Source organism: Leucopleurus acutus (assembly GCF_964270905.1).
Source record: "Leucopleurus acutus genome assembly, chromosome: 14".
In the NCBI taxonomy this organism is placed as follows: domain Eukaryota; kingdom Metazoa; phylum Chordata; class Mammalia; order Artiodactyla; family Delphinidae; genus Leucopleurus; species Leucopleurus acutus.
In genome coordinates, this window is record NC_139156.1 from 45,951,945 (window position 1) to 45,976,656 (window position 24,712).

Genomic DNA, 24,712 nt, shown 5'->3' on the forward strand with positions numbered 1-24,712 from the left:
ATGGAGCACCCAGTCCCTGGAGGACTCCGCTGCCTGAGTTCCGGGGTGTTCAGGAGGCCTGGCTGACTGTCCCTCTCACCTCTGTCTCGTCACTGCCTAGCCCAGGGCCACCTGCCCAGTAGGCCCAGCAAATGCCATATGAGTGGATGAGTGGCTGCCAGAGCCTCCTTCCTTCCATCCCAGTCCCATGGTTTATGTCTCTCCCTTGTTGCCTGTGTCCAGAATGAGTCAGCTGAGGCTGCTGCCATCCCGGCTTGGGGCACAGGCCTCGAAGCTCCTGGCTGCACATGGCGTCCAAAGGTTCAGCTGGTACAGCAGGTCGTCTGGGCCACCGGCCACCTTCCCAAGCAGCAAAGTTGGAGGCGGCTCCAGTTACATGGAGGAGATGTACTTCGCCTGGTTGGAAAACCCCCAGAGTGTCCACAAGGTTGGCACCCCAACCCTGCCCTCTGTGCAGGAGAGAAGGTCCTGGGGCTGGGCTGTGGAGAGGGGAGTGGGAAGAAGCAATTTGCCTGCTGTGTGACCCCGGGCAGGTTTCTTTGTCTCTCAGGTCCTCCATCATCTTTGTGAAAGAGCTTGGTCCTCATATTGGGTGAGGAAAGTCCATTGCTGTCCTGTTGCTGGACCAGCCAGTGGGTGGTGGTCTGGCTTGAGAAGCTCTGATAATGCCATGCTCAGTCACACCTGGTCTGAGGCCTGTCCCTGCCCCCTTTGTCATGCAGTGCCATCTCCAGATGGCCTCTTGTTATATAGTTAGGAGCATAAGTGTTTACATATATAGTAAGCTGATAAAATAAGTACCCACTGATGGTAAAAAAAAAAAAAAATCAAAATCAGATGCCAGGACAAAAGTGAAAAGCGTAGCTGCTCTCTCTCCTTCACTCACATGCCTCAGAGGAAGGTAATATGTTCACATGATCCAAAAACAAAAAGTATTAAGTTCTACAGTGAAAAGCCTTCCTCCCATTCCATCCCATATCTGCTCAGCTCCTACGTGTCTGTTCCCCAGTCTATTCTTAATTTCTTCTGTATCCATTCAGATAAACTTATTGCAAACATAACTCTGGATTCTCCCCCTTTACACAAAAAGTTACATGTAACATCCACTCTTTTGCCCCAGGCTTTTTTCACTCAGCATACATCTCCAAGATTTTCCATGTCAGTACCTCAAGAGCCTCATTTTTCTTTTTCCCAGCTGTATAGTATTCCACTGTTTGGATGGATGTTCTACATCCATCCCCAGGGACAGGCATCTGCCTCATTTCCAGTCTCTGGCTGTCATGACGGGTGCTGTACTACATCTTGTACGTTCATCATCCTGCACATGTGCAGCTAACTGTGGCATAAATTCCCCAGAGTGGAATTGTTGGGTTAGAGGGCATCTGTGTACATAATTTTGATGGGTGTTGCCAAATTGCTTTCCACACGGCTTGTACCACCTTATTCTCCCACCAGTACTGTATGAGAGGGCTTAGAGGAAAGCACTTTTGTATGTGTTCTGCTAGAACGTGGAGGTGCCGGTGCATGTGCCCATCTGCTTTTTGTTTCTGCACGAATAGTAGCAAAGCATACATCCTCTTCTGCTGTGTTCACTTTACAACATATCTTGGCAATATTCCACATCCACAATAATAAATGCGTCTTTTTAAAAAAAGACTACATAATTTTCCAGAATCTAAATTTACCATCATTTATTTAACCAGTTTCCTATTGATCACTGCTTAGATTGTTTTTACGTTGTCATTTTTATAAACTATCCTGCAGGGAACATCCTTGTACATGTAGGCACACCTGTCCAAGTACATCTGTAGAATAAATTGCTGGCAGTGGAATTGCTGGTTCAAAAGATACATGCATTGGAAATGTTGAGGGCCTGCCTGCCCTTACCCTCCACAGAGCTGCCTCCAACCCACAGTGTGTGAGGGCATGTTTTGCCTATGGATAGAAGCCCGTTTCATACATAAAGCCCCTTGATCACAGCTTATAACCTCCCCCACCCACTACCAAGCTGGGTCCTGGAGAGATCCAGAATTTGGGTGGGGGCCCTGGGCTGATTGAGAAGGGTATTGTCGGCAGGGTCCTGGGAGGGCCCTGAGAGCTATGGTGGTGAAGGAAGACTGATGTCCCCTAGGGCCCCAGCCTGGGCCACCCCGTGCTACTCCCAGGCCCTAACCTGGCTGTTTTCTTTCTTCTGCCCCTGCCCAGTCCTGGGACAGCTTCTTCCGGAAAGCCAGTGAGGAAGCCTCTTATGGCCCGGCTCAGCCCCGGCCCCTTTCTGTTGTCCCTGAGAGCAGGCCGGCAGCGTTGAGCCGGACCAAGACCAGTAAGCTGGTGGAGGACCACCTGGCTGTGCAGTCTCTGATCCGGGCCTACCAGGTGAGCGGCTGGGAGGGTACAGGCTCCTGGGGTGTGGCCAGGTGCTGACGGCAAGAAGACTGGCTCAGCTCCAGCGTCACTTCAGGGAGCTTGGTGGCTCTGGCCCCTCCTCCTGCTCTTTGTCACGTTACCATTCACATCACTTACCACCCCCTGTATTTCTTGTGCAAAGTGGTTTGTTTGTGGTCTTTCTCATCTGTCGCCCACACCACTCTGCCCCAGAACCTGGAGAAGTACTTAGTGAGTGATCACTTTCAGTGAGTGTTGAACAAAAGGTGAGTAGATTGCCCCTTGTTAATGTCTGTTTTCTCTTGACTTAGCATTCCAAGAGGACAGGGGCTGATGTCCAGCAGGTGCTTAGTTAGTATTTGTGGAATGAATGAATAGTTCATTAAGCAGCTCTCCCCCATCAGCTGCTCTGTCCTGGAGACTTAGGCTCCCCTCTGCTGGGTTCCCTGGCTGGGCCCTTGCTATGTCAAAGAGTCCTGAAGTGTTTCCTATTCTTGGTCTTGACCCAACAGGACTAACCGGAGGGCTGTACTGGGTGTTTACTCCATAAAAATGTAATCATTTGGGATCTGTCTGGGAATCAGTGGCAGGAGGTATTTCATAAGAGAAACTTGTCTTGAAGACATGCAGAAGGCAGGGTAGGGGCATCCTGCGGTCCTTGGTAGAGACGCCGTGGGAGGGTGCAGCCAGCCGCTGCAGAAACTCCGGGGAGAGGGAGGCCTTAGCAAATGGAAATGGCGCCTTGCCTCTGAACGACGCACTCTGTGTGGGATGGCAGCTGCCTGCCCAGGTGTGCTGGGGCGGAAGAGGAAAGGTGCACAGGACTGGGCTCCCTCACTGGCCTCAGGACCCATGGATCGTGGGCCACGGGCGAGGAAACAGCAGTGATTGTAATTATGTTTTTCTTGGCTGGCTGAAAGAGGCAGAAAGTGATCTGACTGTTGACTTTGAAAAAGGACAAGGAACATAAAACTCTGTATGAAATACGGGGTAGCATTCAGAGTATGGCCTGAGGGCCTTATCTTCTAAGTACAGTCCCAGCTCTGCAGCAGCTCTTTGTTCTTTCACTGGCCAAGAGCAAAGCACTAGGGTCCTTCCAGCAGGATGGTCTCTGGATTCAGGAATGTTACTCCATACTTGCATGATAAAAATCTGCCTGGTAGTGAGCACCTACTGGGTGGGCTGTAGCCCCTCACAGGTCACTTGGGGGCTGAGCTCTGGTTTGACTCATCTGCACATAGTACTGAAAAAAAACCCAGGCTGCTTCTTAATGCATGTTTTCAAGCATATAATAGGTAGAAGAATTATGTAGTGAACCCCCATCAATACAGGGCCAGTCTTGATTCATCTTACCCATCTCCGGCTCCACCCATAGGCCACTGATTATTTTGAAGCAAATCCCAGACTTCATATCATTTCATTCATTGAACGTTTCAGCATGTATTTCCAGAGGTAAAGCCTCCTTTAAAAATATTCAAATATGGGCTTCCCTGGTGGCGCAGTGGTTGAGAGTCCGCCTGCCGATGCAGGGGACACGGGTTCGTGCCCTGGTCCGGGAAGATCCCACATGCCGCAGAGCGGCTGGGCCCGTGAGTGGTGGCCGCTGAGCCTGCGCGTCCGGAGCCTGTGCTCCGCAACGGGAGAGGCCACAGCAGTGAGAGGCCCGCGTACTGCAAAAAAAAAAAAAAGAATTCAAATATACCGTGATAGTATTATCACGCCTAAAAATAGTAATAATCCTTAATGTCACCAAATACCCAGTTGGTATTCATGTTTGCCTGTTTGTCCTAGGATTTCTTTTTACTGCTTGTTTGAATCAGGATCCAAATAAAGCCACAGGTTGTGATATGTTGACATGGCTTTTCAAGCCTCTTGTACTCTACTCTGCAGGTTCCTCTCCATTTCTTTTTGTGTTTCTTGCTCTGTGTGTGTGTGTGTGTGTGTGTGTGTGTGTGTGTGTGTATAAGAAACCAGGTTGCTTGTCCTATAGCGTTTTCTCGAGTGTGGATTTTGCTGATTGCATCCTCATGGTGTCACTTCATCTGTCCCTTTGTCCCATGTAATTTCTGTAAATTGGTAGTTAGATCTAGATGCTTGATCCAACATAGATTTGATTTTTTCTGTTGTTGCAAAATCAGCTTCCTGGTGGTGATGGGCACTTCATCAGTTAGCAGCTAAAGATAATTATTTCCTGGACACATTAAGTCATTGGGAGTGGTAAAAGTGGTGATATTCTAATTCTTTCTTTCTTTGTTTATTACCTGAAATACTCCTCTCGTGAGAACCTTCGCTTTGTCAGCTCTGTTTATCCTGAGGTACAAATGGTATAGGGAGGGCAGGATCAGTGCTTGACTTTTCCTTTTGTTGATGGATTTTCAAAATTATGACATGGTTTCCTAGCGTCCTCCAAAGATGGCCAATAAAGGTTTTTCTTCTTTTTCATAGTATGATATGAATGCATGAATTTAAACATATTTAATGAGTTTCAGTCTGCTATAGATATTATCCTTTTTGTTGCTCAAAATGTGTCTTTATTCCCAGCCCCAGTAGTGTTTGAGCACCCCTTTGCTATCTGGTAGGACAAGATGCTTTGAGCTCATCTCGCACATTTCTGTCCAGCCAGTTCTCCAGGAAGTGAGCGAGTATTTACTGCTATTGGTTTGGTCATGACTTCTGGGTTCTTTTGATGGTTAGAGCCAGGAAATATGTATTTTTTTAAAAGATACCATACTTTATGGGTTTATACTGATGCTTCTATATACATCAAATGTAGGACTTAGTGTTTGTCCTTGACCTCATCAGTCTTATGTCACCATCTCCTTTTAAAGATACCAAAAATAGAGGTTCTCAAAGACAGCAATACAATGACTTACTTGATATTCCCACAATCCACACATGACAGCCCGAGAATACAATTCTAGTACTACCACTGCTGATTGGTACTGTAAATGAATTTATGATCTTTTTATTCCTGCAGTTCTGTTTGTCTTTGGGTAATATTCTGTTAGTCAGTTGGAATAGTTCCTCTCTATGTAGTTATGCCACCAAATGGATGCATTAATTCATTTGTTTTGTCTTACTTTCAATTTTTAAAACTTAATTTTGTTTTATAGTGATATAAAATATTTATAAGATTCCAAAGTCAAATCGTCAATGCAAGATATATTCTTAAAAGTCTAGCTTCTAGCCCTGCTGTTCTGCCCTATTTTGTCCTTTCCCTGTAGGTAATAATTTTCCTTATTTTATAGTTTTCTTATTTTACTGTATATTCTTCTAATGCATATATTTATTTGTAGACATGCAAATATATACAAATATATGCAAATGCATGTGTTTACTTTTCTCTTCCCTTTCTTAGATACTGGGCAGTTTACCACACACACTTTTCTGTAATTTGCTTTTTTGCTTAATAATATTTTGTGGAGACAACCTCATAGTAGCAGTTAGGAATTTTCCTCATTCCTTTTAGCAGCTCTGTAGTATCCCCTGTGTGGATTTCCCATATCCATTTGCCAGTCTCTTGTTGATGGACATTTGGGAAGTTTTTAGAATTTTGCAATTACTGATAGTACCGTAGTAACTACTTTTGTGTACGCGTTCTTTCCTGTTTTTGAAAGCTGCATGTTGTACTTTGAAACAGAATTGAGCTCCTGCCACCTTAGTGGCTATGGTGGGGTCTCCTAGGCAACTGTTCAGTGGCTGGGTGCTGGAGATATGTGGAAACTTGAAATTCTGAAGGGGGACTTGAGGGGCCAGGGCCCAGAATCTCAGTCTTGGTGAGGGTCTGTCCAGCTGCGTTCCATCTCTGCCCCGACCTTTTCCCCTTCTCCAGATCCGTGGCCACCATGTGGCCCAACTGGACCCCCTGGGCATTCTGGATGCAGACCTGGACTCCTTTGTGCCCTCAGACTTAATCACCACCATTGATAAATTGGGTGAGTCGGTTCCCTTTCCTGTTGCCCTGGCGACACCAGAGCCACCTGGTGCCTGTGCCCAGTGAGGGGCTCTGAGCCTACAGTGCCTCTGGGTCTTGGGTTTCAGCAAGCAGCCTGGGAGGCTTTCTTCTGACCCTTGCCCAGCTATGCATGGTGTCCCTGCAAGGGAGGCCTCCCCGTCTTCCCTAGCTGGTGTGCCACGCTCAGCAAGCTTGAGACGCCTGTCCAGGCCCACCCTTATGGCGGCAAGCTAGGCTCTGACTCATGCCCTGTGCCCTGCAGACAGAGGGCCTTTGAGCTTTAGGCTAGACATGGCGGGAGGGTCCTGGGGGCACTGTTGGGAGGTCTGGGGATACAGCTGGGCCCCACCTGGGCCTGACCTCCCTCTCTCCTCTCTGCTGCCCGGGCTCTGCCATGTGTGCCTCCTAGCCTTCTACGACCTGCGGGAGGCTGACCTGGATAAGGAGTTCCAGCTGCCCACAACTACCTTTATTGGAGGCTCTGAAAACACCCTTTCTCTGCGGGAGATCATTCGGCGCCTGGAGGTGAGCACAGGCAGGTGTGTCGGGCACAGCTGATGAAGCTCTGGCGTGTGATAGAGGGAGGGAGGGCGCTGCCTTTTCTGTTCCAGATCCCAAGGCGGTCGGTCTTCTTCTTGGCTCCTTGTGGAGCGCTTCCCTTTCCCCCAGAACACATACTGCCAGCACATCGGTCTGGAGTTCATGTTCATCAATGACGTGGAGCAGTGTCAGTGGATCCGGCAGAAGTTCGAGACCCCTGGCGTGATGCAGTTCTCCAGCGAGGAGAAGCGGACCCTGCTGGCCCGGCTGGTGCGCTCTATGAGGTCAGGCTCCCAGCACCACCCCGGGCAGCCTGAGTGGCTGGGGGGCCTGCTCCAGGGCTGTATGAAATGTCCCAGGCCCTGGCTAAGAAACTAGGAGGGTGCCCGGTAAGGGAAGGCAGGGCTGGATGGTGCTCCAGGAGAACATGACACTGAACGAGGGTGGAAGTGGCAGAAAGATGTCCCTGTGTGGAGTGAGTGTAGCAGCGCCTTCTTGCAGGTGGGGCACTGCCTGGCTCTGCCCCGAACTTCTCTGAAGCTGGGTCTGCCCAGGGCTACGGGGGCCTGGAGGAGCCCCTGGCCCAGCTGCTGGAGTAAAGTGGCTCCCTGAGCAGTGACGTGTGGGCTGGAATTTGAGTTGAGCCATGAGGCATCTTTGGGGCGTGATGAGAGAGCCCCAGGGCACGTGTGTGCTGGAGGGCAGTGGTCTGGGAGCAGGGGAATGGCTAGTTGGAGCAGTGTGACTGGAATGGGGAAGAGAGGGTGGTAACTGGGAATGGATGGAGCCAGAGGTCTGCTGAAGTTGGGAGGACCCTCGGCCTCCCCGCCGACCTATGCTGCTTGCTGGTAGGAGCATCATGGTGTCTGTGCCAGGTCCTGGACTGCGCAGCGGGAGGTGGCTTTGCAGCTTCCTGTGTCCTGGCATCCTGCTCCGAGCCCTCATGAACAGCCCCCAGGAGCCCAGCCTCTCCACCCTTCCCCATCTCTCCCCAAGCAGGTTTGAAGATTTCCTGGCCCGGAAGTGGTCCTCGGAGAAGCGGTTTGGCCTGGAGGGCTGTGAGGTCATGATTCCTGCCCTCAAGACCATCATCGACAAATCCAGCGAGATGGGGATCGAGAATGTCATCCTGGGGATGCCACACAGGTGGGCGCTTCTCCTCCAGGCCCAGCAAGCTGAGGTGGATAGGAGGCTTTGAAAATCAGAGCAGGGGTGTTGGTGGGATCTGGGGATAGAGGCAAAGTGGTCTAGAAAGTTATCAGAGTCCCCGGGCCCTGGGCTGCTCATCACAGAAAGCACGTGGCCAAAGCCACATGGAACCAGGCTCTCTTAAACTGTTTCTCTCTCACCATGTTGCTGTTGTCCCCAGGAGTATTGAGGTTACAGAAGAGGGGTATATCACGCTACTTGAGGTTCCTGTGGACAAGGGGATGTGGAGGGGCACATCCCAGGGAAGTGAGGGCAGAGCCTGGGCAGGTGGCCTCAGGTTCGCATCCCCTGGTGGGAGGTCTCTGGAGGTGAGCCGAGGGTCTCTTTCCCCGGCTGCAAGCTGGCCACACATTTCCTGTGACTTTGATAAAGACTTGGAAGGCTGGTCTGGCCACTGGGCAGTTACCTCTGAGCTGGAGCCTGTGGGCTAATGAGGAATATGGCCAAGGTGGCCAGGGGTCCTGCTAAATGGGCTGGAAGAGGACTGCTGAGCAGTCTGGGGGGCAAAGCCCCTGCATTTCCTGTGCCTGTTTCCAGCTGCTCACAGGTGGGCCAGCCCCGGACTGCATCCACACCAGGGGCATCAGGATGCATTGTGAGGAGGGTCCCCACCCTGTGGGCTGGCCTCCCGGGAGCCCGAGCTTTGCCACACAGGCGCTGCGCTCTGGGGGCCCCAGAAATGCTTGGTGTCTGGTCAGAGGGTCGTGCAGAGCTGGCCCCGTGGTCTGAGGAGGCAGGGGCATACGTGGCTTCAGTAGGACTGTGGGAGAAGATGGTGCTGGGCCGTCAGGCAGCTCTGGGACTGGGTGGTGGTGCTGGCCAGGCTCCTGGCCTGAGGAGGGCTCCAGAGTCAAGGGCTGCCCTCGGCCAGGCCTCCGTGTTTGGGGAGGGGCCTTTGAGGCCGGAGGCTTTGCCCAGAGGGGCTGAGGGTTGTTCATACGGCTCCTGTGATCCCACAGCCCTGCCACCACCGCAGAGCAGGAGAGGGGCCCGCTGGAAGAGCGCCGCCCTTCTGTCACTGGGCCGTGCGGGGCTGGAGGTCAGGGTGTGAGCAGGCCTGGGGCCGGTGTCCGCTGGTAGTCTGTGGGGAGCGGGTTCGGAGTCATGTCCTGTGCCCCCATCAGGCTGGTGCCCTCCCCTGAATAGATTGCCCCCGATGGGAAGCTCAGGCTGGACTGGAGAATCCCTGGGCCTGGCTGCTTTCCTCCCCCCACCCCTCAGTCCTCACTCAGCTCCTCTGGACAGGGCCTCTGGTGACTCCTAATCTTAGGGGCAGTCCAGTCCCCTCTTCCCTCTCCTTATCTCTTCCATGTCACTGGGCTGGGGTGGGGAGCCACGTGTGAGCAGCTGTGATTCGCTAGCAGCTTGGGGTCAAGGTGCTGGGTTGGGCTCAACTTTTGGTTGGGGAGAGGGGTGAGTAGACACCCTGCCATGAGGCTGGGTGGCTCCCTGCTCGCGAGGGCCTCCTGAATCTGAGTTGTAGCGGGGGATGCCTGCCTGCCCAGGGGGGCCGGCCAGCTGGACCCGCTCACACACCTTGTAGATTGAGGCGGGATGAGAGGGTGGGCCTTCCAGCCCCCATGCTAATTCTGATAGGTCCCAGGTGGGCAGGGAGCATGGTAAGAGCCCTGCCCCCTCTGGCTCCAGGGGCAGGCTGAACGTGCTGGCCAACGTCATCCGCAAGGACCTGGAGCAGATCTTCTGCCAGTTTGACCCCAAGCTGGAGGCGGCGGATGAGGTGGGTGCCAGGCCCAGGCCCCAGAGCCCCTGGAGAGCTGGGTATTTGGGACGTGGACTGGAGAGGGCCTGGGCCAGGAGCTTGCAGGCTCAGACAGACCTTGAGGTGGACAGACATGCAGAAGAGTGGGAGAGAGGCTGGGGGTGTCTGTGTGAGGCCCCTAAGGTGTTTTGGAGCCAAGTGCTATGATCTCCAACAGCTGGGAGCGCCCTCGGGTAATCTGGGCTAACCTCCCTCTTTCCAGCTAGGGGGACTGAGGCCCAGAGAGGTGTGCAGGGAAGTGCCTGAAGTTATTCAGTTCAGCTCATGTGGCCATACCTCTGTGCCCAGGGTCCTGTCTACCTTCCCTGAAGGGCTGCCTCGCTCACTTGTTTGACCAGCACAGCATTGGGAGGTCAGGACGGTTTCCTGTGCCCACTGATGAGCAGAGAGAATATTTTTCTGCCCTCACCCCCTTCCTGGCACGTATACGTGTCATGTATGCCTCATACCCCACGCCTTTGCCCATGCTGGGCCCTCAGCCAGATGGCCTTCCTCTCTTCTGCTCTCTGCCTCTTTCCCAGCCCTGCCCGTCTCCCCTTCTAGTGACTTTCCTGGTCCTCCAGGCAGCAATCCTGTCTCTCCCTCCTCTGTGCCTCCTTTCCCAGCAGATCCGTCTCTACTCTGGTCTTCTCCATCATGCACACGCACGTGCGCGCGCGTGTGTGTGTATGTGTCTGTTTTCCCTTCCAGGCCGGTAGCAGGGTGATGGCAGGGACCTCATTCCCGAAGCCCCAGCACTCAGTACAGGTGCATGGTTTGTTAAAATGAACCACATTAAATGACTGCTCCAAAATCATCCAGCACGTTAGGCCAGAGCAGGACTAGAATCCACATCTGCTGGCTCCCAATCCAGAATCTTCCCGCCATCATGTTCATTTTGCTCAAGCACCTTCATCTCTCTGAGCCTCAGTTTGCTCTTCTGTAAAATGGTGATAAAAGTTCCTGCCCCCAGAATGGTTGTGAGGAATCAGAGACGACATATGAGTAAACTGTAAAACCTGGCCAAAGGACACTTTAAACAAATTTACTTTTTTTTAATAGAAAAAGTAATGTGAGCATCGTTTGAAGAAAAGATTACACAATGAGTGTGTTTCCCTTCTGAGACCCCTTTCCTGCTCCCCGTAGGCTCTGCTGTGGTCAGTTTTTGTGTTAAAGTGTGTGCTTCCAGAAATGTTCCACGCAGTGCGAACACACGTATGTGTCCAGTACAGCTTTATTTGTAAAAAGCCAGGGGAGCAGCTCGTGATGCCGCTGGCCACCTTGCTGTTTTCACTTAACGAGCTGTCACTGTTTCAGAGCTGCACACAGAGCTCCCCGAGCTTCGAGTGCCCCTCTGGTTTCTGCTATCTCCTGTTGATGAGCATTAGGTGGTGGAATGAGTGTCTTTGCGCACATGTGTGCACTTTTAGATGGTATCCGAGAAATGCGGTGGCTGGAGCTGAGGAGGTAGGACTGAATTGCCCTCCAAAGAGCTTGCAGACAGCAGCGAGCCCACACGCTGTGTGCGAAGGTCCCAGGCCCCCGGCTTCCCTTACTCTGTCCAACCTTTCCATCTTTGCCAATGTTCTAGGTCCAAAAATCACTGCATTTGAACATATTTCTCTGTTTCGAATTTGAGCGTCTTTTCACATATTTAAGTCATGGGTGCCTTTTTCTGTAAATTCCTTTTCCTGGCTTTTGCTCACTTTTCTATGGGTTTTTTGGGCTTTATCTCACCAATTTGTAAAAGTGCCTTATGTATTGAAGGAGTTAGCCCTTTGCCTGCGTTTGTCTGATAAGTATTTTCCCAGCTTGATTTTTTCCCCTGATACTGTGCATGGATCTTCTTCCCACATGGCAAATACATTAGATTTTAGCTGTCTTACCCTTTACGGCTTCTGAGGTTTGTACATTGTTTAGAAAGACTTTCCCTACTCCAAGATCATAAAGTATGTCTTGTTTTCCCCTGATACTATGGCTTTGTCTGTACATTTTTGGTTACTTTGGTGTGAGGAGTTAGGTACGGGTCCTGCTCCAATGTGTGCCCAGAGGCCTAGCCCGTGGTCTCAACGCCAATTAAGAGCCGCCCTTCATTTCTGTGCCTTCACTGCTGCTGGCTGGCCCCTTCCTACGGGTGCCTTACCCCTTCCCCACTCTGCCATCGTTAATGCGGAGAGGATGGTTGTTGATAATGTGGAGGGGCTCCAAGAAGGGAGCCAAGGCCCAGGGAACCTGCCTTCCTTTCTTAGGCCAGCCTGGAGGGCAAGAAGGGCGTCGTGCTGGGTTTGGGGGAAGGATGCAGGTGTGAGTCAGGGACAAAACAGCCTTCCCAGGGAGCAGAATCCCGGGAATGTCCCAGCGCCACTGTAAGCTTGTATGTCTGGGATAGGGTGGGGGGGAGGTTCATCACAGGCCACGTCAACCTTCAGGGCTCCGGAGATGTCAAATATCACCTCGGCATGTACCATGAGAGGATCAACCGAGTCACAAACAGGAACATCACTCTGTCGCTCGTGGCCAACCCCTCCCACCTGGAAGCTGTGGACCCCGTGGTGCAGGGGAAGACAAAGGCAGAGCAGTTCTACCGCGGGGATGCTCAGGGCAAGAAGGTGAGCTTGCCTGGGTCCTGAGGTCCTGGGTTCTGAGGGGTAGGCTCTGAATCTCTGAAGTCCAGGAGCAGGGCTGGGCTGCACGGGCTGGGGCATGGGGGCCCCTCCTGGCTTATATCCTGCCCTGCAGGTCATGTCCATCCTGGTCCATGGGGATGCCGCCTTCGCTGGCCAGGGTGTGGTCTATGAGACCTTCCACCTGAGTGACCTGCCCTCTTACACCACCAACGGTACCGTGCACGTCGTCGTCAACAACCAGGTGAGGGCCTGGGCTGTGTGCTGGGCCCTGTCAGTGTCCTCCATCCCTGAATCCAGGCAGCACTTTGAGGGGACGAGTGAGGCATTTCTGGGTTTAGTCCCCCCGCTCTGCTACTTACCAGAGTGTGATTTCAGGCAAGATGCCTGATCTCTCAGCCTCGGTTTCCTGGTCTGTGGAACTGGGAGGTGTATACGTCTGTCTGTCTTTGTCTCTGTGTCTCTCTGTCCTTCCCTCTGCAGCCCCCTCCCCCCATATTATATATGTGAGAAAGCAGTAAGGGCAGAGGAAGATGGGTATAACCAGCACTGAGGCTGAGCCTGTAACTAGATGCTGCCTTGAGCTCCATGTGACCCAGGCAGTCTTAGAACACAACTCTCACAGCCTTTGCTTTTAAAAAAGGTAGCTGTGGTTAATAACAGCTCTTCTTCTGAGCCTGTAAAGCCCTGGGTTAACTACCTTATTCGCACATTAAGTCATTTAACCTTCACAGTATAACCCTGTGAGGTAGGAATTTAATGAGCCCTTTTAATCGATGAGGAAACAGGCTTTGGGAATTAAGTACCTGGCCCAAGGTTGTAGAGTTAGTAACTGGTGAGACTGGGTTTTACCCCAACTTGCACTCCCCACTCCCACTGTACAAAAATGATTCCAGGAGAAAGAGCAGACACGATTCCCCTGGTGTTGCCGCCATCCCCGTGGGACCCGCGGCTACGTCTGATTTCGAGGTCATCCACTGTTAGCCCATCATGTCCCCTGCACCTCCTGAGCACAACCGATGGACCTCGAGGCAAAGGCGCCTCTCCCCTGGCCCCCTGGCCCTCTGGTCTCCCAGGCGGCTGCTGCTGTCCAGCTCTCAGTGCCTCCTGCTTCTGCAGATTGGCTTCACCACGGACCCCCGGATGGCCCGCTCCTCACCATACCCCACCGACGTCGCCCGTGTAGTCAACGCGCCCATCTTCCATGTGAATGCAGACGACCCAGAGGCCGTGATGTATGTGTGCAGTGTGGCGGCCGAGTGGAGGAACACCTTCAATAAAGACGTCGTGGTGGACCTGGTGGGTCTGGGGAACTGAGGGGGAGGTGCTCAGACTGTCCCTGCCATGGCAAGTGCGCCGGGTCTGCAACATCTTTGCTAGTTGGGGCTGAGCGGCAGGTTGAGAACCGCTGAGCACCATCTCTGCGGAGGCCTGGGGGTGGGGCATTTGGTGATGGGTTGTAGTGGGGGCTGGTGAGGCCTCAGGGATGTGGCCTGCCAGGTGTGCCCCAGTTGTGCAGTGACTGCACCAGCCACACCGCCTGGGCACGGGGACCCACCCTCTGTCCCTGCAGGTTTGTTACCGCCGGCGTGGCCACAACGAGATGGATGAGCCCATGTTCACGCAGCCGCTCATGTACAAGCAGATCCACAGGCAGGTGCCCGTGCTGAAGAAGTACGCAGACAAGCTCATCGCCGAGGGCACCGTGACCCTGCAGGAATTCGAGGTGGGCCCGGTCAGCGCCTGGGATCAGCCTGAGGCGGCTGCTGATGTCATCAGCCCAGTGCTGGGCACTGGCGGTTTATAGAAGTAGCCAATGTGGTCCTTGTCCCCAGTAGCCCCCAGTTATCGAGGGGGATGGAGGACCAAAGACATTTACAGTCTGGTGGGGTACAGGGAACGCTGCGATGCATGGAAGCCCATCCTCAGGCCAGAGTCCAAGAAGGCTTCCTGTAGGAGGTAGCCCTGAGCCGGGTTTGACCCCGTAGTTATCTGTGGATGTGCTTGCCCTCCCGCCTTCAGGGAGCTCTCAGAGCAAGGACTGTGAGTCTTTCCTGCGTTCCCCCAAGTCCCTTGCTGAGTGCAATCATCTGAACTCTTTCCAGGATCCCCCTGCACTCTGGGACTTTTATCTCTGGCCTTAAGGTCCCTGTGGGCCAGTGGGCAGACAGTTCCTCGAGAGCGTGGTGAGAGGGACCAGGGTTTATGAGTCTGGGTTGACTCAGCCTCCGGCTGCCCAGGGCATCGCTGCCTCAATCCAGGCCTTCACCCTGATTTCAGGAAGAAATTGCCAAATATGACCGGATCTGCGAGGAGGCGTTTGGCAGGTCCAAGGATAAAAAGATCCTGCATATAAAGCACTGGCTGGACTCCCCCTGGCCTGGTGAGTGAGCAGCGTGTGGCTAAGAGTGATTTGCCTGGGCCCTGGGCTCTGGCACTGGGACCAGGACTGGAGTGATCCTGAATGAGGACAGTTGCTGCCCAGCCCAGAGGCTGTGGGCTTTGTCCCTGAGACCCCTGAGGCTGTGTGGGACTGCTTCCTGCAGGTGGGGTAGGCGGGAGTAGAGGGAGATAGTGTCGCCCTCGGGACACATGTGATGAGCTGCTTCTTGGAAAGGGCTGAGTCAGGGAGGGTGGACCGCAAAGTGGAGTGGGCCCTGGGGGAGGGGTGCTCAGCGGGCCTCTCTGGGGCGGAGCTAGATGGCTGTGACCCTGGGTCCAGGGAGGGGCCTCGCAGGCGCCGGAGGGGAGGATGTTAGGTGGGTGCTGTCAGCTGTCCCAGGTCCCCGGGATGGGCTCAGGGTTTGAGTGCCATTGGGGTTAAGGGAGTGGTGGGCCCCTGAGTCCTGGGGAGACAGCCTGGCCAGGGGAGCTGAGGCCCCACTGCCACACACAAGTCACAGAGCCTCTGCCCTCTCAGGCTTCTTCACTGTGGACGGAGAGCCCAAGAGCATGACATGCCCAGCCACGGGTATTCCAGAGGACATGCTGACCCACATTGGTGAAGTGGCCAGCTCTGTGCCCCTGGAGGACTTTAAGATCCACACGGGTGAGGTTGCTGTGCAGGCTCCAGCATGGGCCACTGTCCCAGACATCGTGCCCCAAGGGAGATGGCATCAGGAGTCAGGGAGGCCCGGCCCTCATCTTGCCTTGGTCTTGGGTAGATCAGCGGAGCTCTCAGTGCCTCCTTTGTGCCCCGTGAGGTGCCTGTGTTAACAGCTCCTCTCAGGGTGAGCAGGTGTGGATGCCACGCTCCCAGCTGGGTGCTGGTGACCAGGCTTCTGTGGGACACCTTGTATTTTCCCAATGCCTTTGCCGGGGGCATCCCTGCATCAGGCAGAAGGAGAGCAGGGAAAGAAGGGCTTCCCATGGAGGGGGCGGTTGGGCCTAGAATGTTGGGCGGCAAGAGTGCTGGGCTGGGTGGATGACAGAGGGCGACCCTAGGCTAGTAGGTGGTCACCGGCTGCGCCTCTTGGCCACGATGGTGTCCATCGTGGCCTCTGCTCAGGCAGCCTGGAGGGCCCCTGCGATGGTAGTGGGGTCCCTGTGCACCCTCTGAGCAGCCTGTGGGCGTTCCAAGAGGATTCCTCCACATGCACATGGAGGCCCAGGTGTCTTGGGGCACCGGCTCTGTGCAGTCACACAGGGTCTGTGTGGGTGTAGGGCTGATGGGAGCCCAGCCTGGGCCGGGTGCCTGGGCTCAGATCCAGGCACCTTCATAGCTATGTGATTGTGAGTAAATGAATTCCTTCTTCTGAGCGTGTCTTCTCATCTGGGGGTGGGGGAGTTTGGTACCTCTCCCGTGGGCTTATGGGAAACGTCCCTGAATCAACGAATGCGGTGTATGCATGTGGCGGGTGATCGCCTAACAGTGCCTGCTCCTTCCTGCAGGGAGGGAGGCTGGTGGGGATGTGGGCTCAGGCTGGCCCTGTGTGTTGGCTAGAGTGGTGATGCTGGAGGAGGGGCCTCCTGCATCCTGCCGGGGCCCTGCTCGGTGGGAGGGGTGTACACTGAGTATATACACACCCGGCCCAGGTCCCAGGGACTATGGCTGTCCCAGATGGGGTGGCCAAGCCCCTGTGGCCCTCAGGCTGGCCCTCCCCTCCCGCAGGCCTCTCTCGTATCCTGCGGGGCCGTGCGGACATGACCAGGAAGAGGACAGTGGACTGGGCGCTGGCAGAGTACATGGCCTTTGGCTCCCTGCTCAAGGAAGGCATCCATGTGCGGCTCAGTGGGCAGGACGTGGAGAGGGGCACATTCAGGTGAGGGTGGGGGGCTCTGGGCCCTAGGTCCTATGGGCATTAGCCTTGTGCCTGGGGGGAGCTGAGAGCTCAGTTGCGCTGGGGATCTCTCACAGTCAGCCCAGGGCCTCTGGAGTGGAGTGGCCCTTCCTTCTCTTCCTAGACCTTGTCTGGGAAGCCAAGGAGGTGTTCTCAGGTAACTCTATCAGCACACTAGCCCCCACCCTTGGGCCAAGCTGTCTGAGGGCTGCTCGGCTGCCTGCCTCTCTGTCCCCACGGGGCCAGCGTGCAGAGCTGACTGCTTGGCCAAAGCTGTTGGTTGATGTCAACCCTTGTGGTTATCTATGGTCCTCAAGATCCTTTGTTTCTCTTCTGTGAACTACTGTCGAGCCAGCTCCCTGCCATCATCTTGCTTGTTCGCAGTTCGGTTTTGAGTCCAGATGAGGGACTTTACACTTGCCGGTTGTCCTCATTACATTTCCGCTGTGTGGGACCCCAGATGTTTGGGATCTCAACTCTGTCTCTGCCATGTTAGTGAGTCCTGGAGGTGTGGCTTCCAGTATTCGACAGGCCATCTTTCCCACGTCCCACTCCCTCATCACTGCTGGTCTTGCTCCAACCAGGGTACAGAGGGCCACTCCACTGCACCCTGAGTTGCATGTCAGTCCTCACAAGGCTTGGGGTTTGGCCAGGGGGGCCCCCCTTATGCACAGGAATTCCTGCCTCCTGTAAACCTGGACAGAGCAGGTGAGGAGGTAAAGGGGCTAGCAGGATGGGCCGGGAGATGGTGCCCCTGGGGTGCGGCCTCCTAGGGTCTCAGGCTCCACCCAGCATCTGGGAGGTCGGCAAGGCAGGTCTCATCGGATCCCTCCTTAGGTGAGAAGCTGAGCCTCTCACGCCTGTGCTCCAAGACCCCCAGGGCGTGTGTGAGGGCACCAGTGGGAGGGGCGGCTGCCCAGAGGAAGGACCAGATCGCTCTGGCTTTCCACGGCCTTCTTGATGTCGCCATCCTGTGGGACTTTGCCTGGTGTCCTGCTCAGTCCGCCCGCCTCCCCTCCCTTCCTGGTCTGTGTCTCTGCAGTCACCGGCACCACGTTCTCCATGACCAGGAAGTTGACCGGAGGACGTGTGTCCCCATGAACCACCTCTGGCCTCACCAGGCCCCCTACACTGTGTGCAACAGCTCCCTCTCGGAGTACGGAGTTCTGGGTGGGTCAGAACTCTGCCTGCAGGTTGGGCGGGCCCTGAGATGCTTGGGGACCAGAGAGGGTCTTGCACCTCAGGGTGTCTGTTTTTGTTGTTTTGACCGTGGTCTGGGGCTGGGTGGGGCCGAAGAGGCTCAGAGGCCCCTGGGTGGACCTGAGTCCTCGGACAGCCCTGAGGGACAGTGGTTGGGCTGCCCCCACCTGAGGCCACATCAGAGATGAGGTCCTGTCCCATCTGGCCCCTCAGAGAGCCCAGATGGGGGATGGGGGTGCGCTCTGGCCTGGGTGGGAGCTCTGGATACCAGAGCTTGTCCCTGGGCAACAGTGGGCCCAGACAGAAAACCCCATCGAGTCCACTGACTGCTGCTGCCACTGACCGGCCCTGAGCCTGGCCTGGCCACCTGCACGTTCCTGTCTGTCTTGCCCTCTGTGCCACCACACCCAGCAGCCCCGTCTCGAGGCCCCCTCCCTAGACTCTGGGCTCCCCAGACTGGCTCCCTGCACTCTCCCTTGGTTTGACCTTTAGCTGGCCTGCTTCCTCCCAGAAACGGGAACCCACCGAGACTGGCCACCGCTTCTGGGGAGCTGCCTCTGGGGCTGTTCCTGCCCGTTCCCCTCAGCAGCCCCGCCATATTTGGGGGGCCCCTTGGCAAATGGGCCCTGCTGCCTCCCCAGGGTGTCTTTGGAGTTGACTCCTGGCCTACATAAGGCTGAAGCTGGCTGTACGTGAGGTCAGGGCTGAGAGTGGCATCTCTGGGTGTGTTGCCGGCGGCCAGGAAGGGAGATCCTGGTCTTTGGGCGCCAAGGAGTCCCCGGGCGCTTCTGTCCTGCTGGGAGGGACGGGCGGAGCAGGCAGCGCGTGGGAGGAAGGGCTGGGTCTGGCCGGAGCCACCACCACTTGGGGACCGTGTGTGACAGGCTCTGCCTCGGCGTCTCCCGTTTAGGCTTTGAGCTGGGCTACGCCATGGCCAGCCCCAACGCCCTGGTCCTCTGGGAGGCGCAGTTTGGTGACTTCCACAACACGGCCCAGTGCATCATCGACCAGTTCATCAGCACGGGCCAGGCCAAGTGGGTTCGGCACAATGGCGTCGTGCTGCTGCTGCCCCACGGCATGGAGGGCATGGTGAGGGCCATGGGGGCGGGCCCTGGCCGGCCTGGGAGAGGACGGCTAGACCCTTGGCCACTTGCAGAGTTGAGGGGGGGGTATGTGCCTCCCAGTCCCCCGGAACCACATGGGTCTGCAGGGCGGGGCCTGCGTAGCTCTGTGTCACCGCTGCTGAAGTTGGTGATGCTACTGTTCCAGCAGTAAACGGAACGGACATGCCTGAGTGCCTGCTTTGTGCCGGGACCTGTTCCCACTTTCCAGATGAGGAAACTGGGGCACAGAGAGGTGGAGTAGCTTGCCTAAGGTCACACAGCTAGTAGCTGGAATTTGAACCTATGTTGTCGGGGGAACCTCATGTGGGGGAGAAGAAGGATGTGCAGGCCCTCGGGGAGGGGAGGAGCACAGCATCAGGAGATGCCAGCCTGGTGAGTGTGTAGCCTGACCAGGTGGAGCGTGGGCAGGGCTGTGCTGGCTGCAGTGGATGGCCCCGAGGACCCACTCAGCTTGGACTGGTCACGTGGTCAGGGATTGATCAGTACTGCTCAGAGTCAGGTCTCCCTGTGCCGTGCACTTTACACGCCACGTATAATCCTGTGGCCTCCTCACAGCTGGACCAGGCAGTCAGTTCTGTTCCTGTTCACGTGCGAGGAGAGAAGGCCTGTGACTGCCCACGGTCTCCCAGCTGTAAAGGTGGCTGGCATCTCACTGGGTGGAGCGTGAGTCAGGCTGGTTGTGGAGGGTTGGGCCGGCCTGGCTGGTGCCTGTGGCCGTGGGTCCTTGGGGCGTCCCCACTAAGGGAGGAGCAGGTCACCCCTGTCCCACGGAGAGCCAGCTTGGAGGACAGTGCGGGGGTTCTTGCTGCTCTTATGGAGCAGAGCAGCCCCGTGGGCCAGGGTAGGAGTAGGAGTCAGACCTGGGTTTGAATCTGTCCCTTTCTGGCTGAGTGACCTTGAGGTTGTTTCTTAATCTCTTTGTCCCTCGCCTTCCTCATCTCCATCGCAGGGCTGCTTTCACAAGACGAGAGAATAATCTGTGTGGGGTCCGTAGAGCTATGTCTGGCACACCACAGGCACATAGTAAACAGTCACTGCTGTAGGTCAGAATGTTCTAGAGAAAGAGCATCTTGGCCGTTTTGCTTTTTCCTTCTGCCCCACATGTTCACACATGGTGGCTGTGGCCGGACCTCATCTGAGGCTACCTCCCTACTCTTGTCCCACATTCCCGGTGCTTTCCTGTGGTTGAGGCTCTGGTGTGAGGGCATCTCCTCCACGAAGCCCTTTAGACTCTCCCCCAAGCCCAGGGTCCCCGTCCTGTGTGACAGATCCCCAGTCCCCCCCAAACGCTGGCCAGCCTGGGCCATCTGGCATTTGCTTCCAGGGCCCGGAGCACTCCTCAGCCAGGCCCGAGAGGTTCCTGCAGATGAGCAATGATGACTCGGACGCCTACCCCGTGAGTGTTGCCCGCCCTCCCCCAGGACAGGACTGCACGCTGCTGTGCCCAGCAAGGCCAGGGTGTGGATGCCACAGGCAGGCCACCTCCCAGCCGCACCCTGCCCCTCCAGGCGTTCACCCAGGACTTCGAGGTGAGACAGCTCTACGACTGCAACTGGATAGTGGTCAACTGCTCCACGCCGGCCAGCTACTTCCACGTGCTGCGCCGCCAGATCCTGCTGCCCTTCCGCAAGCCGGTGAGCCACCCGCCCTGGTCGTCACCGTGACCGTACAGGGGCCGAGTGCAGGGCACCCTGGCCAAGCAGGGGCGGCTGGCAGCTGGGCACGTGTTTCCCTTCCAGCTGATCATCTTCACACCCAAATCTCTGCTGAGGCACCCAGAAGCCAAGTCCAGCTTTGACCAAATGGTTTCTGGTATGTGCCTGGGCGTGGGGGGGAGGCGGCTGATGGGGGCCCTGGTGGCCCACGTGTGGCCTCTGCTCCCGGGACTCTTCCGTTCTTGCCTCTGTCTGTGGCTCTGTTGGCCCTGAAGCAGCTTCTGGCATGATCCCCGCCAGCAGCTGCGTTGGAAGGTTGGTGCAGCGGCCGGGTGGCTGAACCCACTTGGGTCACTTACGCGGAGCACCAGGGCCAGAGGAGTGCACTGGGACCCCGCAGCCTCCCAGCAGGGCCGGCCTGGCTGCGCCGGAAGAGCTTAGAGGCAGGAGGCCTGGTAGAGGTCTGCTAGTTCGAGGGACACTGAGTATCAGTTCACTCATCCGTTGTTTTCTCTCATGAGCCAGACAGACATTTCTGGCCCTGGGGAGCCAGCGCCCCCTCCAAGAGCTCTCAGCCTCATTTAGCTGGGAGTCGGAGGTCAGATAAAGCACCCGAAGGACCAGGTTTTGGAAGTGAGACGTGACCCAGTGGAGGATCAGGGAGGAGCAGGTGTGGGGCCTTGAGGCTTGGCAGAGCAGGGCTGTCTGGGAAAATGGTCCTGGGTTGTAGGCGGAGGGGCAGGGGCTGGCCAGAGGACCTCAGTGGCGTGTACAGGTGCTTGTTCTTCACGTGTGTGTGTGGGCATCCCCTCAGATGTGGCGGGCGGCTGAGCCAGCAGTGCGGAGCTCTGGCGTTGGGCTGGACCGCCTGGGCTGAGCGCCTAGTACTGGTGGGCCCTGGCAGCCAGTGACCCTCTCTGCCGCAGTGTCCTCATCTGGGTTGCGGGGACCCTACAGTACCTTCCTCAGAGGTTTTTGTAGTATTTTTACTACATATGGCATGAGCTCAGGAAGGAAAAATGGATGGGACTTGGGGATGGAGGCTGGGCTCTGGGGCTGAGAGGGAGGACTGTGCAGGGTTCGCCTTTCAGCTTGGTGACGGGGTGGATTGAGTGTGCCTGGGAGGTAGGCATGGCTGGATGGGGAGCAGGTTTGGGACAGTGACGCTGTCAGATGGGGATGTGACATCACCTCTGTCCCCTTCAGGGGCTCTCCCCATCATCCCCAGCGCCCCCTCGCCCCATCACCTTATTGTTGATGCTCCCAAGGCTCTGCCCTTGGCTCCAGCCACTGTCTCCACCCTTGTCCCTGTCCCCTGCTGCATTGTTTGGCTCAAGAGGTTCCTATTGCAGCCACAGGTCTAACTCTGGGGCTTGTCTTAGTGGCCAGGGAGAGCCTGGAGGTGCCAGGGATGTGGACCTGATTCCCAAGCTGCTCTGGCCCCTCTGGGAGCAGACACCCCTGCCATGCCCTGTCGGTCCCCAGGGACCAGCTTCCAGCGGGTGATTCCTGAGGATGGGGCTGCGGCGCAGGCTCCCGGGCAGGTGCGGCGGCTCATCTTCTGCACGGGAAAGGTGTACTATGACCTGGTGAAGGAGCGGAGCAGCCAGGGCCTGGACGAGCAAGTGGCCATCACACGCCTGGAGCAGGTGCGCCTGAGCCCCTCAACTGCTCAGAGTGACGAGCAAGGTCATATCGCCAGCCCCCTGGCCCTGGGCAGCGTGCCAGGGCTGGGGCCAGTGAGGGAAGCGGTGGCTGCTCTCCCGGGGGCCTGGCATGCGCATTTCCCCCTTCCCCTAGCTATTCCCTTCTTTCTCCCTGTCTGTCCCAGATCTCTCCATTCCCCTTCGACCTGATCAGGCGAGAGGCAGAGAAGTACCCAGGTGCAGAGCTGGTGTGGTGCCAGGAGGAGCACAAGAACATGGGCTACTACGACTACATCAGCCCGCGCTTCATGACCATCCTGGGCCGAGCGCGGCCCATATGGTACAAGGCTGGGTGCGAGGGGTTGCCCGCCATTTACCCCTCACGTCTTCCAGGCCTGAGGCTCTGGGGGCTTGAGGCCCCATCCTGGCTCTGCCCACCCCATCTGCTGTGTGACCCAGCACTGGCCACTGCCCTTCTCTGGGCTGCATTGGAAACTGAGGAGTTGGGCCCCATAGTCCCTGCTGGCTCTGTGACTGTCAGTGGCAGATCAGCTTCCCCATCAGGGATCCTCTTTAATACGGCCTTAGGGAGGGGAAACTTTTGTGTTTGTTCTGCAGCCAGAACTGAACTAGAGAACCTCCGGCGTGTCTCAAATCTCCTACCTTTGATCTTAGAACAGTGACTTGGCCCCTGGAACCTCAGGCTTTTCATTTCTGCAGCTGGATTAGACCCGGTGCAGTCCTGGGGTAGCAGCAGGGCCAGGCTCAGCCCTCTGCTTAGCTTGACTCTCCTCCCCCAGGTATGTTGGCCGAGACCCAGCAGCTGCACCAGCCACAGGAAACAGGAACACTCACCTGGTGTCTCTGAAGAAGTTTCTGGATACTGCCTTCAATCTCCAGGCCTTTGAGGGCAAGACATTTTAGAGCCTGCCTGGGTCTTGCTGTGGGGTTGTTGAGGACACCGGGGACATTAGGGACTGGCTGGCTCTTCTGCCCAGGAGAGGGACTGTCAGGATCCCCAAGATAAAACATACCCATGCAGTGATTGAGGCCAAAGAGTAGGTACCGCTGGCTTCGGTATTATGCCACCTTGGGCCTTTGTGTTTATTTCAGAATCTCTTAGGGCTGAGAAAGCCAGAGGGGTCTGATAGATGGGCTGTAGTTGTAGAGTGTTTCCCCAGCTGCCCGGGTCTCTCTGGAGTGTTCGTGTGGCTTCTCCGTCTGTGTCGTTCATGTCTCTGCAGACAGCCAGCCACCCAGGAGCCCGTGTCTCTGGTCTCTGTCTCCCAGCCGGGTAGACTTGACTGCTGCTCACCCTGTCCTTGTTCGTCTGTGGATTCAAGAACTGTTCTCTTTTGTGCTCTTAGAAATAGAGATCTTAGCAATAACAACCAGGTGAAGCAAAACCATGCCAGGTGATTTATATGTGCTCTGTTTTATGGGGTGTGTCATAATAAAATATGTCAGCTTCTGTGTGAAATACAGCCAAGGCTCACATGTACCAAAGTAGAAAACCAAATAACAGAGAAATTAGAAAATGCTTAAGGGAGACTTCCTGTTGTCACTTCATGTTGTAAAGTTGGGGGAAGAGGCAGATGGTTTAGAGACGGTGAGGGATGGGGGGAAAGAAAAACGAAACATGTAGGGGATAACTATCTGCCTCCTGTGGCCAGATTTTCCTTTGAGCACCAGGCAGTGTTTGCAGATCTGTCGGCATTGCCAGTCTTTAGCCTTTCGTTGGTTTGCTTCCCTGCAAAGATGCTGGGGAAGCAGCAGCACAGGAGGGATGGTTTGCTTTCTGCAAATCATTTATTCCCCGCTCCCCTTCTCAGAGCACTTCCTCTGTGCTAGACGCTGGGACCCAGGGTGAAAGAAACGTGTGCCTTGGAGCCCAGCACGGGAGATGGGTAAACAGTTTTCAGTTGGCCCTCCGTATCCGTGGGGGTTCCACATCCACAGATGCAGAAATACTTGGGGAAGAAAATTCCAGAAAGTTCCAAAAAGCAAACTATGTTACGTGGTATTTACATTGTATTTACAACTATTTCCTGGCATTTATACTGTGTTCGGTATTGTAAGTAATCTAGAGATGAGTTAAAAGTACGTGGGAGGATGTGTGTAGGTTACATGCAAATGCTATACCATTTTATACGAGGGACTCGAGCATCCGTGGAGTTTGGTATCCTCGGGGAGGTCCTGGAACCAATCCCCCACGGATACTGAGGGACTGCTGTCATTCACTGAATTGTGGGTTATGTTGGAGGTAAGTGCAGAGGGCTGTGGAAGTCAGGGAAGTCTCCCTGGAGATGATGGTGTTTGAAGAAAAGAGTCCTAC

General features: G+C 55.5%; 1 protein-coding gene across 4 annotated transcripts; it reads left to right on the forward strand.

The window, feature by feature from the left end:
• Nucleotides 1-223: 223 nt before the first annotated feature.
• Nucleotides 224-23,301, forward strand: OGDHL (oxoglutarate dehydrogenase L; the record flags this gene model as incomplete). 4 transcript variants are annotated; one of them, XM_082853833.1, is made up of 22 exons in its annotated part: nucleotides 224-427; nucleotides 2,206-2,376; nucleotides 6,218-6,320; nucleotides 6,750-6,865; nucleotides 7,010-7,164; nucleotides 7,880-8,026; nucleotides 9,737-9,827; nucleotides 12,278-12,457; nucleotides 12,588-12,716; nucleotides 13,592-13,771; nucleotides 14,046-14,198; nucleotides 14,753-14,855; nucleotides 15,393-15,521; nucleotides 16,584-16,734; nucleotides 17,795-17,922; nucleotides 18,863-19,041; nucleotides 20,401-20,472; nucleotides 20,585-20,710; nucleotides 20,816-20,888; nucleotides 22,217-22,380; nucleotides 22,563-22,717; nucleotides 23,178-23,301. In XM_082853833.1, the coding sequence occupies 22 exons, from the start codon at nucleotides 224-226 to the stop codon at nucleotides 23,299-23,301; spliced, it is 3,033 nt and encodes a 1,010-aa protein (XP_082709959.1). The 4 variants fall into 4 exon arrangements, with proteins under 4 accessions (XP_082709959.1, XP_082709961.1, XP_082709960.1 ...); XM_082853835.1 differs by lacking the exon at nucleotides 13,592-13,771; XM_082853834.1 differs by lacking the exon at nucleotides 2,206-2,376.
• Between the last annotated feature and the right edge of the window lie 1,411 nt (nucleotides 23,302-24,712).